The sequence below is a fragment of the Centroberyx gerrardi genome, chromosome 6 (genome assembly GCF_048128805.1).
Source record: "Centroberyx gerrardi isolate f3 chromosome 6, fCenGer3.hap1.cur.20231027, whole genome shotgun sequence".
Classification (NCBI taxonomy): Eukaryota; Metazoa; Chordata; class Actinopteri; order Beryciformes; family Berycidae; genus Centroberyx; species Centroberyx gerrardi.
In genome coordinates, this window is record NC_136002.1 from 29,558,209 (window position 1) to 29,570,708 (window position 12,500).

Genomic DNA, 12,500 nt, shown 5'->3' on the forward strand with positions numbered 1-12,500 from the left:
GAGAGACACACACAGAATATAGTTGGGTTTTTTTTAAGATTATTTTTTGGCATTTTTTGCCTTTAGATCTTCGATGTTAAGTCTTACCTCATTCTTGCGTGCCAGCAGCAGGTACGTGGCGGTGACCTCGTCATACTTCTGATTGGTCAGAGCATCTTTGATCTCGTGTCGGGTGAAGCCCATCCCCACCATCACATCTGGAACAGCGAGAAAAACACTGGAGACGGCTGCAGCAACTTCACACCGGACTACTGACCCAGGAAATATGTGGGTGAGAATAAAAACAATTTGCGAGAATTTGCTCCAGAGGCAAAAATAATCTAATTGGTCGAGTTAAACCTTGATGGGTGGAGCCAAAGAACCACAGATCAACAAAACCAGCTATCGGCCGAATACAACAAACTAAATAACTTGTAATAGATAAATTACTAATGACTAGTAACAAAATGGCAGGTTGCATTGTGGGTATTGTGGTTTTCCTCACCGATGGTGGCGTCGTTGTAGTCCTCCACAGGCTCCACATGAGGCTTCAGCTCATCGCTGTCATAGCCGACATTCATCCACTTGTCTTTCATTATTTGCTGGTGAGTGGAGAGAGAGAGAAAGAGAGAGAGAGAGAGAGAGAGGAGAGAGAGAGAGAGAGAGAGAGAGAGAGAGAGAGAGAGAGAGAGGTGTTAGGGTTACAAATGGTTTAGTTGATGTGTTAATTAGTGATGGGACGATATATCGAAATTCAATACATCACAATACAAAAATGTGACAATACGTATGGTGTGTCAGAAAAATGAATCATGATATCAGCTCCATTTTATTCTGCTGTAGTAATCACAAATGAGACACTTGACCATCACAATTTCACAAGCTCTCCATCCAAATTATATTATTGTCACTTTGGAATGAGATTTTAAATTGTTGTTTACACTTCACTCATTAAATCCACTTCAGTCCTGAAGGGCAAATGTAGACGAAGGAGACGAGAAGGAGAAGAGTCAAGGAAGGATTCGTACACCTTGATATAATTGGCAAACAGACATTAGGATGGCGCTGATGTTCTGTAACTCAGTGTGTGTGTGTGTGTGTGTGTGTGTGTGTGTGTGTGTGTGTGTGTGTGTGTGTGTGTGTGTTTCCTGCTCACCTCCAGGGTGCAGCGCTTGGTGGGGTTGAGCACCAGGAAGCGGCGCAGGATTCCCTCGCAGTCTGTGGACATGTAGAAGGGAACGCGGTATTTCCCCCTCAAAACACGCTCTCGCAGCTCCTGAACACAACACACACACACACACACACACACACACACACACACACACACACACACCCATACAGCATGAGTTAGGACAACAGAGACATTGACTCAGTAGAAGAGATAGACTTAAAATAGACATGATAATAAATTTGTATAGTAGAAATATGTTTTTTTCCTATCCCATAAATCATCCTGCGACCCCCCAAAATTATCTTGTGACCTCCTGGAAGTTCCCTGCAGGCAGGTTGAGAACCACTGGATTAGAACAAGGATTTCCATAGTGGGCTGCATGTGGGGGTCATCCTTAAATCTCAATTTTATAGTGTCAAGTTGCTGCAATTACAAAAACAAGAAGAAAACAAAGGCAAAACATTGGCAGCAGCTCCTGCAGTCTGCCTTCACACTCATTCTTCCTCATTCTTCCAGTCTTGCACAACTCAAAAATCTCTCAAATGGGGTCATAAGTCACCCAAAGGACCTGCTTCAGCCCCCAACACACCCTCCCACCCTCCACACCCTCCTCCCCACCCTCCACACCCTCCTCCACACCCTCCTCCGCGCCCCGCCCACCTTCAGGTTCTGCCCGTCGAAGGGCAGCGAGCCGCTGACCAGCGTGTACAGGATGACCCCCAGGCTCCAGATGTCGACCTCCGGCCCGTCGTACTTCTTCCCCTGGAACAGCTCCGGGGCGGCGTACGGCGGGGAGCCGCAGAACGTGTCCAGCTTGCTGCCCATGGTGAACTCGTTACTGAAGCCGAAGTCGGCTATCTTGATGTTGGAGTCGGCGTCGAGCAGCAGGTTCTCCGCCTGCAGGACACGAGGAGGGAGGCGGGACGTTAGTGGAAGGATTTGAAAGGTTTAAAAAATATAGGTCCAGATTCATTAACTAACTCACTAACAAACCAAACACTACTCCTATTATACCTACTACTACTGATAATAACAATAAATGGTATGAAACTTTTCAAAACACAGCTATAAAATGCTTTATAGGGATGCAATTAGGAACACACAAAAAAATAGGAAAAAAGCAGGAAAACTATAATCTCACATTTCTATTGTGTTTTAAAAAAAGCGGAAACCCTGAAAAATAAACCCTGAAAAATCCCGTCCTTGAATAAGACTGTGGTTTTAGTTTATTTGCAAGAGCTAAAAGTTACTGTCTGTTATTATCTCATTCATTAAGAATTATAAAATGTATAGTTACAGTCAAGTCTTAATGAACGAGACGGTAACAGACAATAACTTTCACAATAACACATTTGAAGCCGAGAACATTTATTGAACATTTTCATTATTTTTTTTATTACAATGATGTGTCTTATTGCTTAATATTTATTCTTATCACGGGAAAGTATCTGAAAGTCAATCTAGTGTATTTTTCTGTGATCTGATCTGTGTCTTGATGTGGTAAACCCCACCCATCTGGCGCTCTGCGTGGGTTAAAACAAGCAGTTATTTTGTCAAATACTATTGGACCAGGTGGGATCAGAATCAGCCAATCACCTTCAAGTCTCTGTGGACGATATTCTTCTGATGACAGTAGTGGACTGCTGAGACAATCTGAGAGAGAGAGAGAGAGAGAGAGAGAGAGAGAGAGAGAGGGAGAGAGAGAGAGAGAGAGAGAGGGAGAGAGAGAGAGAGGAAGGGAGAGAGAGAGAGAGAGACATGGCAAAAGAAAGACATCAAACAGTAGTAAACAAATGCACTTTAATAATAACTTTATTTGTGTAACACATTTCATACACAAGGAAAATTCAACGTGCTTCATAGTAAGTCTGTATTTCCATAATACTGTAAACAACGCACTGTTAGAAAAGAGTAAAGTCTGCACTCGAGGAACTCCATCCGCACCGGATCAAAACATTATCAATAAAAGATGTGCGACTGGATTTCTTACCCGTCTTCTTTGCTCTGAACCACAGTTGAAAAATCGACTTTGCTGTGTTTTCGTATGTGGTTCACACCGCCCAGTTACAAGCAAACCAAACCCCGCAGTCACATGGAGTCAGAAGCAGCAGTCTGATTGGACGGAGCGTGAACTGACCTGTCTGAAGCAGCAGTCTGATTGGACGGAGCGTGAACTGACCTGTCTGAACTTGGCTCTGGCCTCCTTCTCCTTCATCCTGCCGTGGGACACGAGGTAGTCGAACACTTCGCCTGCAAGAGAGAGACTGAGTGAGACGAGAGCTGCAGGTACAGTCTGCTGTAATATGAAAACTGTGTGTGTGTGTGTGTGTGTGTGTGTTAGGATGTACAAAATCATCAGTGCATATAAATGCTTTTGTGTGTGTGTGTATCTGTGTGTGTAATAGTCAGTGTTGGGGGTAACGAAAGAAAGTGGAGAAAGTGGAAACTTCGCTCCACAATATTTATTGACCAAATGAACACAGTGAGCCTGGCACAATCATTTTAGGGCGTAACACAAAAGTAATGTAACGAGTAGAGTAAATAATTACTTTTCTCAGGGAGTAATAAGTAAAGTTATTCATTACTTTTAAGAAAAGTAAGGAGGAATGTGTAATCTATTACGTTTTAACACTAACAACCCCAACACTGGTAATAGCGGTGTAAGCAGAAAAGTGTCTGCATGAATAAATGAGTGTGAAACTCATCGGCATAACTTTCCAACATGATGGAAAATTCTGTGACTTTTCCAGGACTTTCCATAACGTTTCCCACGACCTAAAAAATGTTATTCCTTCCCATTTTACTAATGTTGTTTTTGACCTCAAAAAACTACTGAAAGGGGTAAAACAATAAGAGTAGTGCAATGAATGTGTGAAACAAGTTGGAAAATACATTTTACTATATTCCTTTGAAGAGACACATTTGAAAAATTCCTTGATGTTCCCCAACTTCCCCAGAAAATTTATCAAAATCCCAGACTTTCCCTGTCTGGAAAACACCTCTCCAACTTCCATGATATTCCATGAAGTTCCATGATCAGTGGAAACTCTGATAAAAGCTTTTATGTGTGTGTAAGTCAACCACCGTACATATATGTGTGTGTGTGTGTGTGTGTGTTAAGGTCTCACACTGTAGATCCTGAACAGTGGAAGCAGGCTGAGGTTAAGTTAAGCAGAGCAGCATGTTAGCTGCTGGCTCCTTATTAGGCATTGGGAGCGAGACGGAGAGGAAAGATCACACAATACACAGACAGACAGCGGAGGAGAGGGATTAGGGGATCGAGAGGAGAGAAGAAAGAAAAATAAAGAAGCGACAAAAATAGAAGAGTGGGGGGAGCGTGGGAAAAGAGCGAATAATGTTGAAGAGAAAGAGAGAGAAGAAGAAAAATGGATTTTCTGTTGATGCAGTTTGAGTTTCTCTTTTCTCTGTCTGTTCAGCCATGGTGGCTATCGCTGCTCATGCTAACTACCCAGTTCTTCTTCTTCTGTTGATTCCAAACAAACCGGAAACGTAAAACGCATCACTTCCTGTGCAGCAGAGGATTTTCCCCAGGAAAGAGTTACCAGACAGTGGAGAAGATTTATGAACTGATGATATACGTTGGATCACTGTTGTGTTATATCAATCGGTGTTAGAGAGAGATCCCGAATTTCCCCACGGGGATTAATAAAGTGATATCTTAGAGTAGCAAAACAGACGTTAATTACATAAAAATGTCACAGATTATTACTTTAAAGCAAAGCGACTTTACTTTCTGCCTTTTTCTCAGTGATGGATGTTCGATCTCTCTAATGAAACTGGAGAAAAACAGATTACAACTCAATCATTTATGTCCAGTTACCCCAAACTAATGAAATCAGCTCATATTGTTCAGTAAAAGTGGATCGAATTGGTGCTTGGTATCGTCCAAGACTTCAATAAGTTAAAGTTTAGCAGCAGTGAAAAGTGGAAATGTTTCTAGTTTGATCCATTAGATGAAAAGAAAAGAGTTCAAGATCAAACAGTTACAACAGCAATGATGATGGTGATGTTGATTATGAAGGCAACGATTATGATGATGATAATGTTGTTGTTATTGATGATGACGATGATGATGCAGGCGGCGGTGATGTCACTCACCTCCGCTGGCGTACTCCATGATCAGGTAAAGAGTCTTCTCCGTTTCAATCACCTCAAACAGCTGGACTGTAACACACAGAGAGAGAGAGAGATATCAGTACAGAGGCACACATGGAAACACACCGTATCACACACACACACACACACACACACACACACACACACACACACACACACACAGAGCGATTCTGTAGTGTGACTCACCTATGTTGGGATGGTTGAGGCCTTTCATGATGCGTACCTCTCGAAACAGCTGAAAAATAAAAAACAGAAGAGAATGAATAGTGATATTGCATTAATCTGACTGAGTCTCAATTACATATAAACACACATATCTCACATATCTATAAATAATACGTGTCTTTGAGTATTTAGAAAAGCGCTATAAAAAATAAATGTATTATAATATAGATAACATAGATAATATTTCACTAACTCAACTGTGTCCAGGCACAAACAAAATATCAGTATGACGATAAAAAATAGAATTTAAAATGCTATCTGAGGAAAGTCTGTGGCTTGAATTTAAGGTTTGCACGTGTGTAATTGTCACGACAGTTGACTTTTGCCATGAAAACAAATCTAAACCCATTTTGTAAATAAAAAAAAAAAAAAATGCATGGGTGTGCATTTCAAAATAAGAGCTCTTTTCGTCGAGATACAAGGTTTCTGTCTGACCGCTTTCCTCCGTCCACGTCTTGAATCATTCGTCATTCATTCATCATCTGACTTGTTCTTCTATTAAATCATATGATCCACAGCTGGTACATAGACGCTCACCCTACCCCCGCGTCGTCACACACACACACACACACACTCATCTTTCCGACCCCCTCCAGGCCCGGCGCCACCCAAGGGAGCGTCCGCCTGGTCCGAGGCTGACAGCGGGGCCTCGTCCCCTGGGTGCGCTCTCCCCCAGCTCCCCCCCCCCCCCCCCCCCCCCCCCCATCCATCACACAGCTCCAGACTGCTGCCTCACCCTGCCTCTCTCTGTCTAATTACACTAATGTATTGGTCTGTAAACTCCATTTTAAAAGATTACACAGGGAAAAGAGGCTTCGCACTGTGGAACATGGCGACGGCCGCTTCAAGCTCAGTTTGGGACATTTTGAAAGCTTTTTAATGTCAGATGGAATTAAATTGAAGTCTAATTTCACCCCAAAAATGAGTGAAAAACAGCGATTAGGATAAAGGTCTGTGTGGCCCGGGCTGAAAACTCACCAGAGAAGTAGTTTGAACAAAAGAAGACACTGAAACTGTATTTACAACTTAAATATTTGATTGTATTCAAGACCTTATATGGTTTTGGATTTCGTCAGCTCAATTCAAAACATTTTAAGGTTATTTTTAGGGACAAATGCAATCAATTCATTCATCCATCCTTGATTTCGTTATCAGTGACAAGGTGAGACAATCTGAACCTGGAGGGGAAATGAGCCGATACTGGGAGGACTGGAAGACTGACAATGTATGGACCAGCCCAAGCCGGGGCCAACAATGTGTGTGTGTGTGTGTGTGTGTGTGTGTGTGTGTGTGTGTGTGTGTGTGTGTGTGTGTGTGTGTATACAGTGCACAATGAAAAACAGAATGTGTGTGTGTGTCACAAGGACAGAGTTTGTTTACAGGAAAGAGAAATAGAAATAGAAAAATGAGGCACGTTTAGATTAACAATGCAGAGGAGATGGGGGGAGTAGAGGGAGGGAAAGACACAATGAAAGAAAGAAAGAAAGAAAGAAAGAAAGAAAGAAAGAAAGAAAGGGTGTGATGTGAAAAAGGAAAGGGAGGGAAGAGCGTAAACGAGATACAGAGCGAGCATTAGTCGTTGTAAACCACTGTGGCAAACTGGTTTGTTGAATTTGTGCATTACATCTGTGAATAATCTGCCCAAGTAAGACATACATGCATGCAAAACACACACACACACACACACACACACACACACACACACACACAATACGCCTCCAATGTTTTCTGTGGTTGTTCACGTTTCCGACAGAAGGGTCTGCTTTTCTTTTAAAAACCTGCGTTCCCTTCAGCCACGTTTGCCAGGAATTTGCTTCCTCACCGTGAGGTAACAGCAGCTTCGTGATGACATAACTTTACAGTCGCCTGAGGCAGTGTGTGTGTGTGTATGTGTGTGTGTATGTTTTCACAGATATCACCAGAGACAGATTCCTGGTATTCAATAGACCCTGAGGAAAAGACCTGTTTAGTCCTCCTACACAAAGGCACATGCTCCAACGCACACACACACACACCTACACACACACACACACACACACGCACACACTTCAGAGAACATACTGGAACTTGCAGTCTGGCCAGATCGCTCAGAGCCTCGTCTGTTCTGAACTGTTAAACACAATAAAGACAGACTTCTAGATTTAAATATGAGTTTGGTGCCAAGAAGAGACATCCAGCGTTCCAGTGTCTGAAAAAAATTTACTCAATAGACAAAACAATAGACAAAACAACAGACAAAACAATAGACAGAACAAAATAAAGCACAAAATGAAAACAAATGATTGTAGGAGAGTAGGGAACTCAAAGTCCGAACACTTTTACACACTGGAGCGACGGTATTTAAGAGATACTGACTGACGAACTACATTTAATGATTTTTCTCTTTACAAAATGTATATGCAGGATTTTGAAATGAACTCGACTTGATATGAAAAGTCAGACACACGCAGCCGGAGTGATTTGGAAACCGGTCGGTTAGGAAATTAATGTGAATTTATGCTAAGGAAGAAAGAAAGAAAGACAGCGTAGGAGAAGAATTCCAGGAAATATTTCCGTTTCTGGCAAACTATTTTAAACCTTTCATGACAGCAGTTTCTATTCAGTTTTCCTATGAAATGCTTTTAAGATGGGCAGCTGCATGCACACACACACACACACACACACACACACACACACACTCACACACACACGTACGCGCGTCCCTCGGGAGTGTGTGTAATTGAATTAAGTGCACGGTGCATCAGCTGTTCACCTGAGCTGTAAGGAGCATTATCGGATAAACCCCCTCCCCCTCTCTCCTTTACACTCGTTCACCTAATTCTCTCTCTCTCTCTCTCCCTCTGTCTCTCTCTCTCTCTCTGTGTTGGATGCTGCTGCCTTGTCACTAACTTTCTGAATGTACATTTTTCAAATGACTTTCCTCTCTCTCTTTCCCCACACCATGCTCTCTCTCTCTCTCTCTCTCTCTCTCTCTGTTTTTCCCTGTTAAATTTCCTTTCTCAGGGTATCCATGGGTGCTTGAAAAGTCTTAAATTAAATTTGCTAAATTTAAGTTTAAGCCTTCTCTCTTTCCTCATCAGCTCGTTCTCTTTACTGTAGCTCTGTGCCACCTCTCTCTCTCTCTCTCTCTCTCTCTCTCTCTCTCACCTCTGTCTGTCCCGTTCTCTCCCTCTCTCCCACATCTTTATCTTTATGGTCTTTTTTGGTGCTATGGAGCAGTAAAAAATCTTTCTTATTGCACCTTTAAATGTATTTTGAAGACTACAAACACGTCAAAAGTTTACAGTGTGTGCCGCCATGTCAATGTGACGTCAGAAAACTGCATTTAAGCTGAGAAATCTGGCCTTGGAGTTTCTTACATGTGATCCTGAAGCATTTTTCCTAGTACAAAATCTGAATTTCTGACTTTCCCACCCCTCTGGAACGCAGCATTAGTTCACTGAGCTACCAAAATGACTTCAATCTCTCTCTTTTTTTTTTTTTTTTTTTTGCGCTGCCATCTTGCCTTCTTCTTCTTCTGTTCTCCCTCCCTTCAAATCACTTCCTGGTTCTTTCCCCCTGGCGACGGCCCCCGCGTCACAGTTGCCATGCCGACCCAGGTATTAATCCCTGCGCCTGCATCTCCTGCTCCCCAGGGGGTTGTGGGAAGTCATGGAACGCCAAGTACATGGCATACACACACACACACACACACACACACACACACATATATACACTCCTGCACACACACACACACACACACATATATAGTCCTAGTCACTTATAGCTGTTGTCACGTGAAAACCTTCTAACTCTAATTCTGTTAATTTTCGTGTTTGCGTTTCCCTACAGGTCGGGAAAAAATTCACGGTCGCCAAGCCGACGCCAAGGTCGTTTTCTTCCTGAAAAGATGACATCACCTGCCAGCAGCCTCATCCTTCCCAGCATCCCTCACGTTTCCTCTCTTCCCTCAACCACTTTTCTCTTCCCCCTATACTTTCAGGCAGTGCCAATCAATTTCCGAGTATTACCCTCCTCTCTTTCTCGCTCATCATCTCTCTTCCTTCCAAGAAATATTAATCAGCTCTGATCTCTTCTGTTCTGCAGGAGGATTTACACAAAGCTGCTTAATGACCGACTCTCGCCTCCCTTCTCCTTTCTCTCTTTTTCTCACTCTGTGTTGCGTTGTGTTGTGTTGCGTGGGACTGTGTTTGATACATGTGTCTGGCCAGCCTGTCTGTTGACCTTTGACCTGTTAATCCTGGCCGTGTGTCCGAGTTTTCTCTCTCACTCACACACACAAATACACAGAGGATGACAGAAAGAGAGAGAGAGAGAGAGAACGAAGAAGACAAAGATGGCGAGACAGAGACGGAGACAGAGATGAGGATAGTGCTCGTCTAACCCACATATTCAAATAAACCCCTACACATCCCTACTGTACGACACTACGCTGCACCACACACTTCCTCCTCTCGACCACAGCCAATCACAAGGCCCGCGAGAACGGAGAGAAAAGGGGAAGAGAGTGAAAGACAAAGAACGACAGAACGTGAGGGAAGAAAAAAAGTTTCAAATGAACAGACAGGCCCCTCTCTCTCTCTCTCTCTCTCTCTCTCCCACGTCTGAGTAGCCCCAGTGAATAAGCCTCTGTGTGTGTGTGTGTGTGTGAACTCTGAATGAGGCCCAGTCCAGCTCTCAGTTCATCATTGATGGCGGCAGAGATGAAACGTTTGACACAACTGCAGCCAGCGACGGTCTGCTACTGTGTGCAGCTTTCTGCTTCAGTCCCACCAGCAGCTTCTGGGCACACATCACACTCAGACCCTCAAACAGACTCAATGCTTCCTTATGCACATGTTATGGTATATATATATATATATATATATATATATATATACATACATATATATACAGCTACTGACAGTTTGCCCCTGAGCAAGGCACCTGACCCCCGCCTGCTGCAGTGGGGCAGCTCGGTGTGAGAGCCACAACTTTGAATGCTTTTAAAACCAGGCTCAAACCTTTTTTGTTCTGCACCACCTATACTATGTAACTTTATTCTCTTTTTATGCATTTTAGTTCTTTATCTATTCTCTCTTTTTATAGACTTTATTATCTCTTTTTATTTGCTTATTCTGTATTTCTTCTGTAATGTCTTATATACCTTGTGTAAAGCACTTTGAATTGCCTCTGTGTATGAAATGTGCTGTATAAATAAAAGTGCCTTGCCTTGTACTGGGTAGTTCCCAGGTGTGAATGTGAGTAACGTGTGACAAGATTAGAAAAGTTGAAAAAGTTAAATTTTATGCAAATTAACCAATCACATTCAGGCAACAAGCTAGAGACTGTTGGTTCCTAGTGTGTAATGTTACCGGAGGTCACCTGAAGTACAGCTGCTGACTTTAGCTCTGGTTGGCTGAACGAGAAATGTTAACTTGCTAGCCTCAGCATATGCTTATGAATTATATATATATATATATATATATACACATAACCTAACCCTAACCCTATATTATATTACAAATTATATGACAAAATGAAGTGGCAAAAATGATAAAATACAAAATAGGTCCCCTTAAACAATGTTTAATAAACTGAGAATTTGCTTGGATGCTTGTCATCTTTTGATAGAGCACAGTAGTTGCGTTTGGTCTGTACTGTATGTAAAGTTAGCAAGTGTGAATGTGAAGCTCAGCATGGATGAACGAAACTTCTTAGCGAATCTTTTCTGGATAAATAAAGGCTAACAAGTGAAAACTAGCTTAGACCTAGTTTGCCAACATACACTTAGCGAGTCCTACCATGCTAACAAAGGATTACGCCCACTTAGAAACGAACAAGTCCAACAAATAATATGCAAAACCTAAATCACATGATCTAACATTAATGTTGCAAAGTGACACAATTTACCTTATTTAGCAATTTGAATTGTAGAGGAATGTGAGATGGAAAAACAATCTGCACCAAACAAGCATTTCAGATACGTACAGTTCAACCTGCAGGTTTTTCAAGGACCTGATGAACATCCTGCAGTCTCTTAACCACATCAGCACATATAAAGACAAACAGAAATGAACCGAACTGTCGACACCCTGCAGAATGTTTTCGACGACATTACTCAAGGATTTGCCTCCGCTCTCCTGCTTGTCACCGGGGAACATGTGAATAGACTTTCGACCCCGCGCCTCCCTTTGTTGCCTGTTGCTGGGAGCGTTGCCCTTCAACATTGCCCTAATAAAAGCCTACTATATGACCCCCCCACCCCCCCCCCCCCCCCCCCCCCCCTCCTCCTCCTCCATCCCCTTAATGCACAGGAGTAACTGGAGCTCCCAGGTCTGTCGATGAGAGCGTCTGAATCATTAATGAAGAGTAGCTGGAGTTTAATTCAGGGACTCATACTGCTGTCAGTTTGACCCAGATAGTAAAAACGTCTGACTCGGCTCGATTAAATAAGGGAGAATTAAATATAGCCTTACATGTTGGTTAGATGAGAGAGAGAGAGAGAGAGAGAGAAGAAGAAGAAGAAGAAGAGAAGAAGAAGACGTACTTCTCTTCTTCTACTGTTCTATTCCTGTTGCTTTGAAGACGAGCTTGTGGGAAAACCTCCTGCCCTCGCTCTGTCCGCCCTCATGTCCTTTATTATCTAATTATTCCCTTTACACGCTCGCACAATAACAACAATACATACAGCAGTAACAATATAATTAGACACACACACACACACACACACACACACACCGGGGACAATATGCTGCGTACAATAGCAATGCACATAATGGCATTACACGCGAATACAATAGGAGACCAGAGTCCATGTCAGGCTGTGAGTTTATCCCGCCTGTTATCACACACTCACACACACGCACGCGCGCACACACACACACACACACACACACACACACAGAAAGGCTAACTTCCACAGATATACATACACAGGCACACACACATGCACACATATTTAGGGACATTTTCACACACATAGCACAGGTACAGACATTTTCAGAGG

The 12,500-nt window shown here is 42.7% G+C and overlaps 1 protein-coding gene across 1 annotated transcript in view; it reads right to left on the reverse strand.

Moving 5' to 3' along the window:
• The window catches only part of mark4b (MAP/microtubule affinity-regulating kinase 4b), a 72,065-nt gene that overhangs the window by 23,786 nt on the left and 35,779 nt on the right, over positions 1-12,500 (reverse strand). Inside the window, 8 exon segments of the mRNA XM_078284114.1 lie at positions 88-197; positions 485-581; positions 1,136-1,255; positions 1,811-2,047; positions 2,747-2,803; positions 3,330-3,400; positions 5,270-5,335; positions 5,474-5,522. Coding sequence (XP_078140240.1) covers positions 88-197; positions 485-581; positions 1,136-1,255; positions 1,811-2,047; positions 2,747-2,803; positions 3,330-3,400; positions 5,270-5,335; positions 5,474-5,522 — 807 coding nt within the window.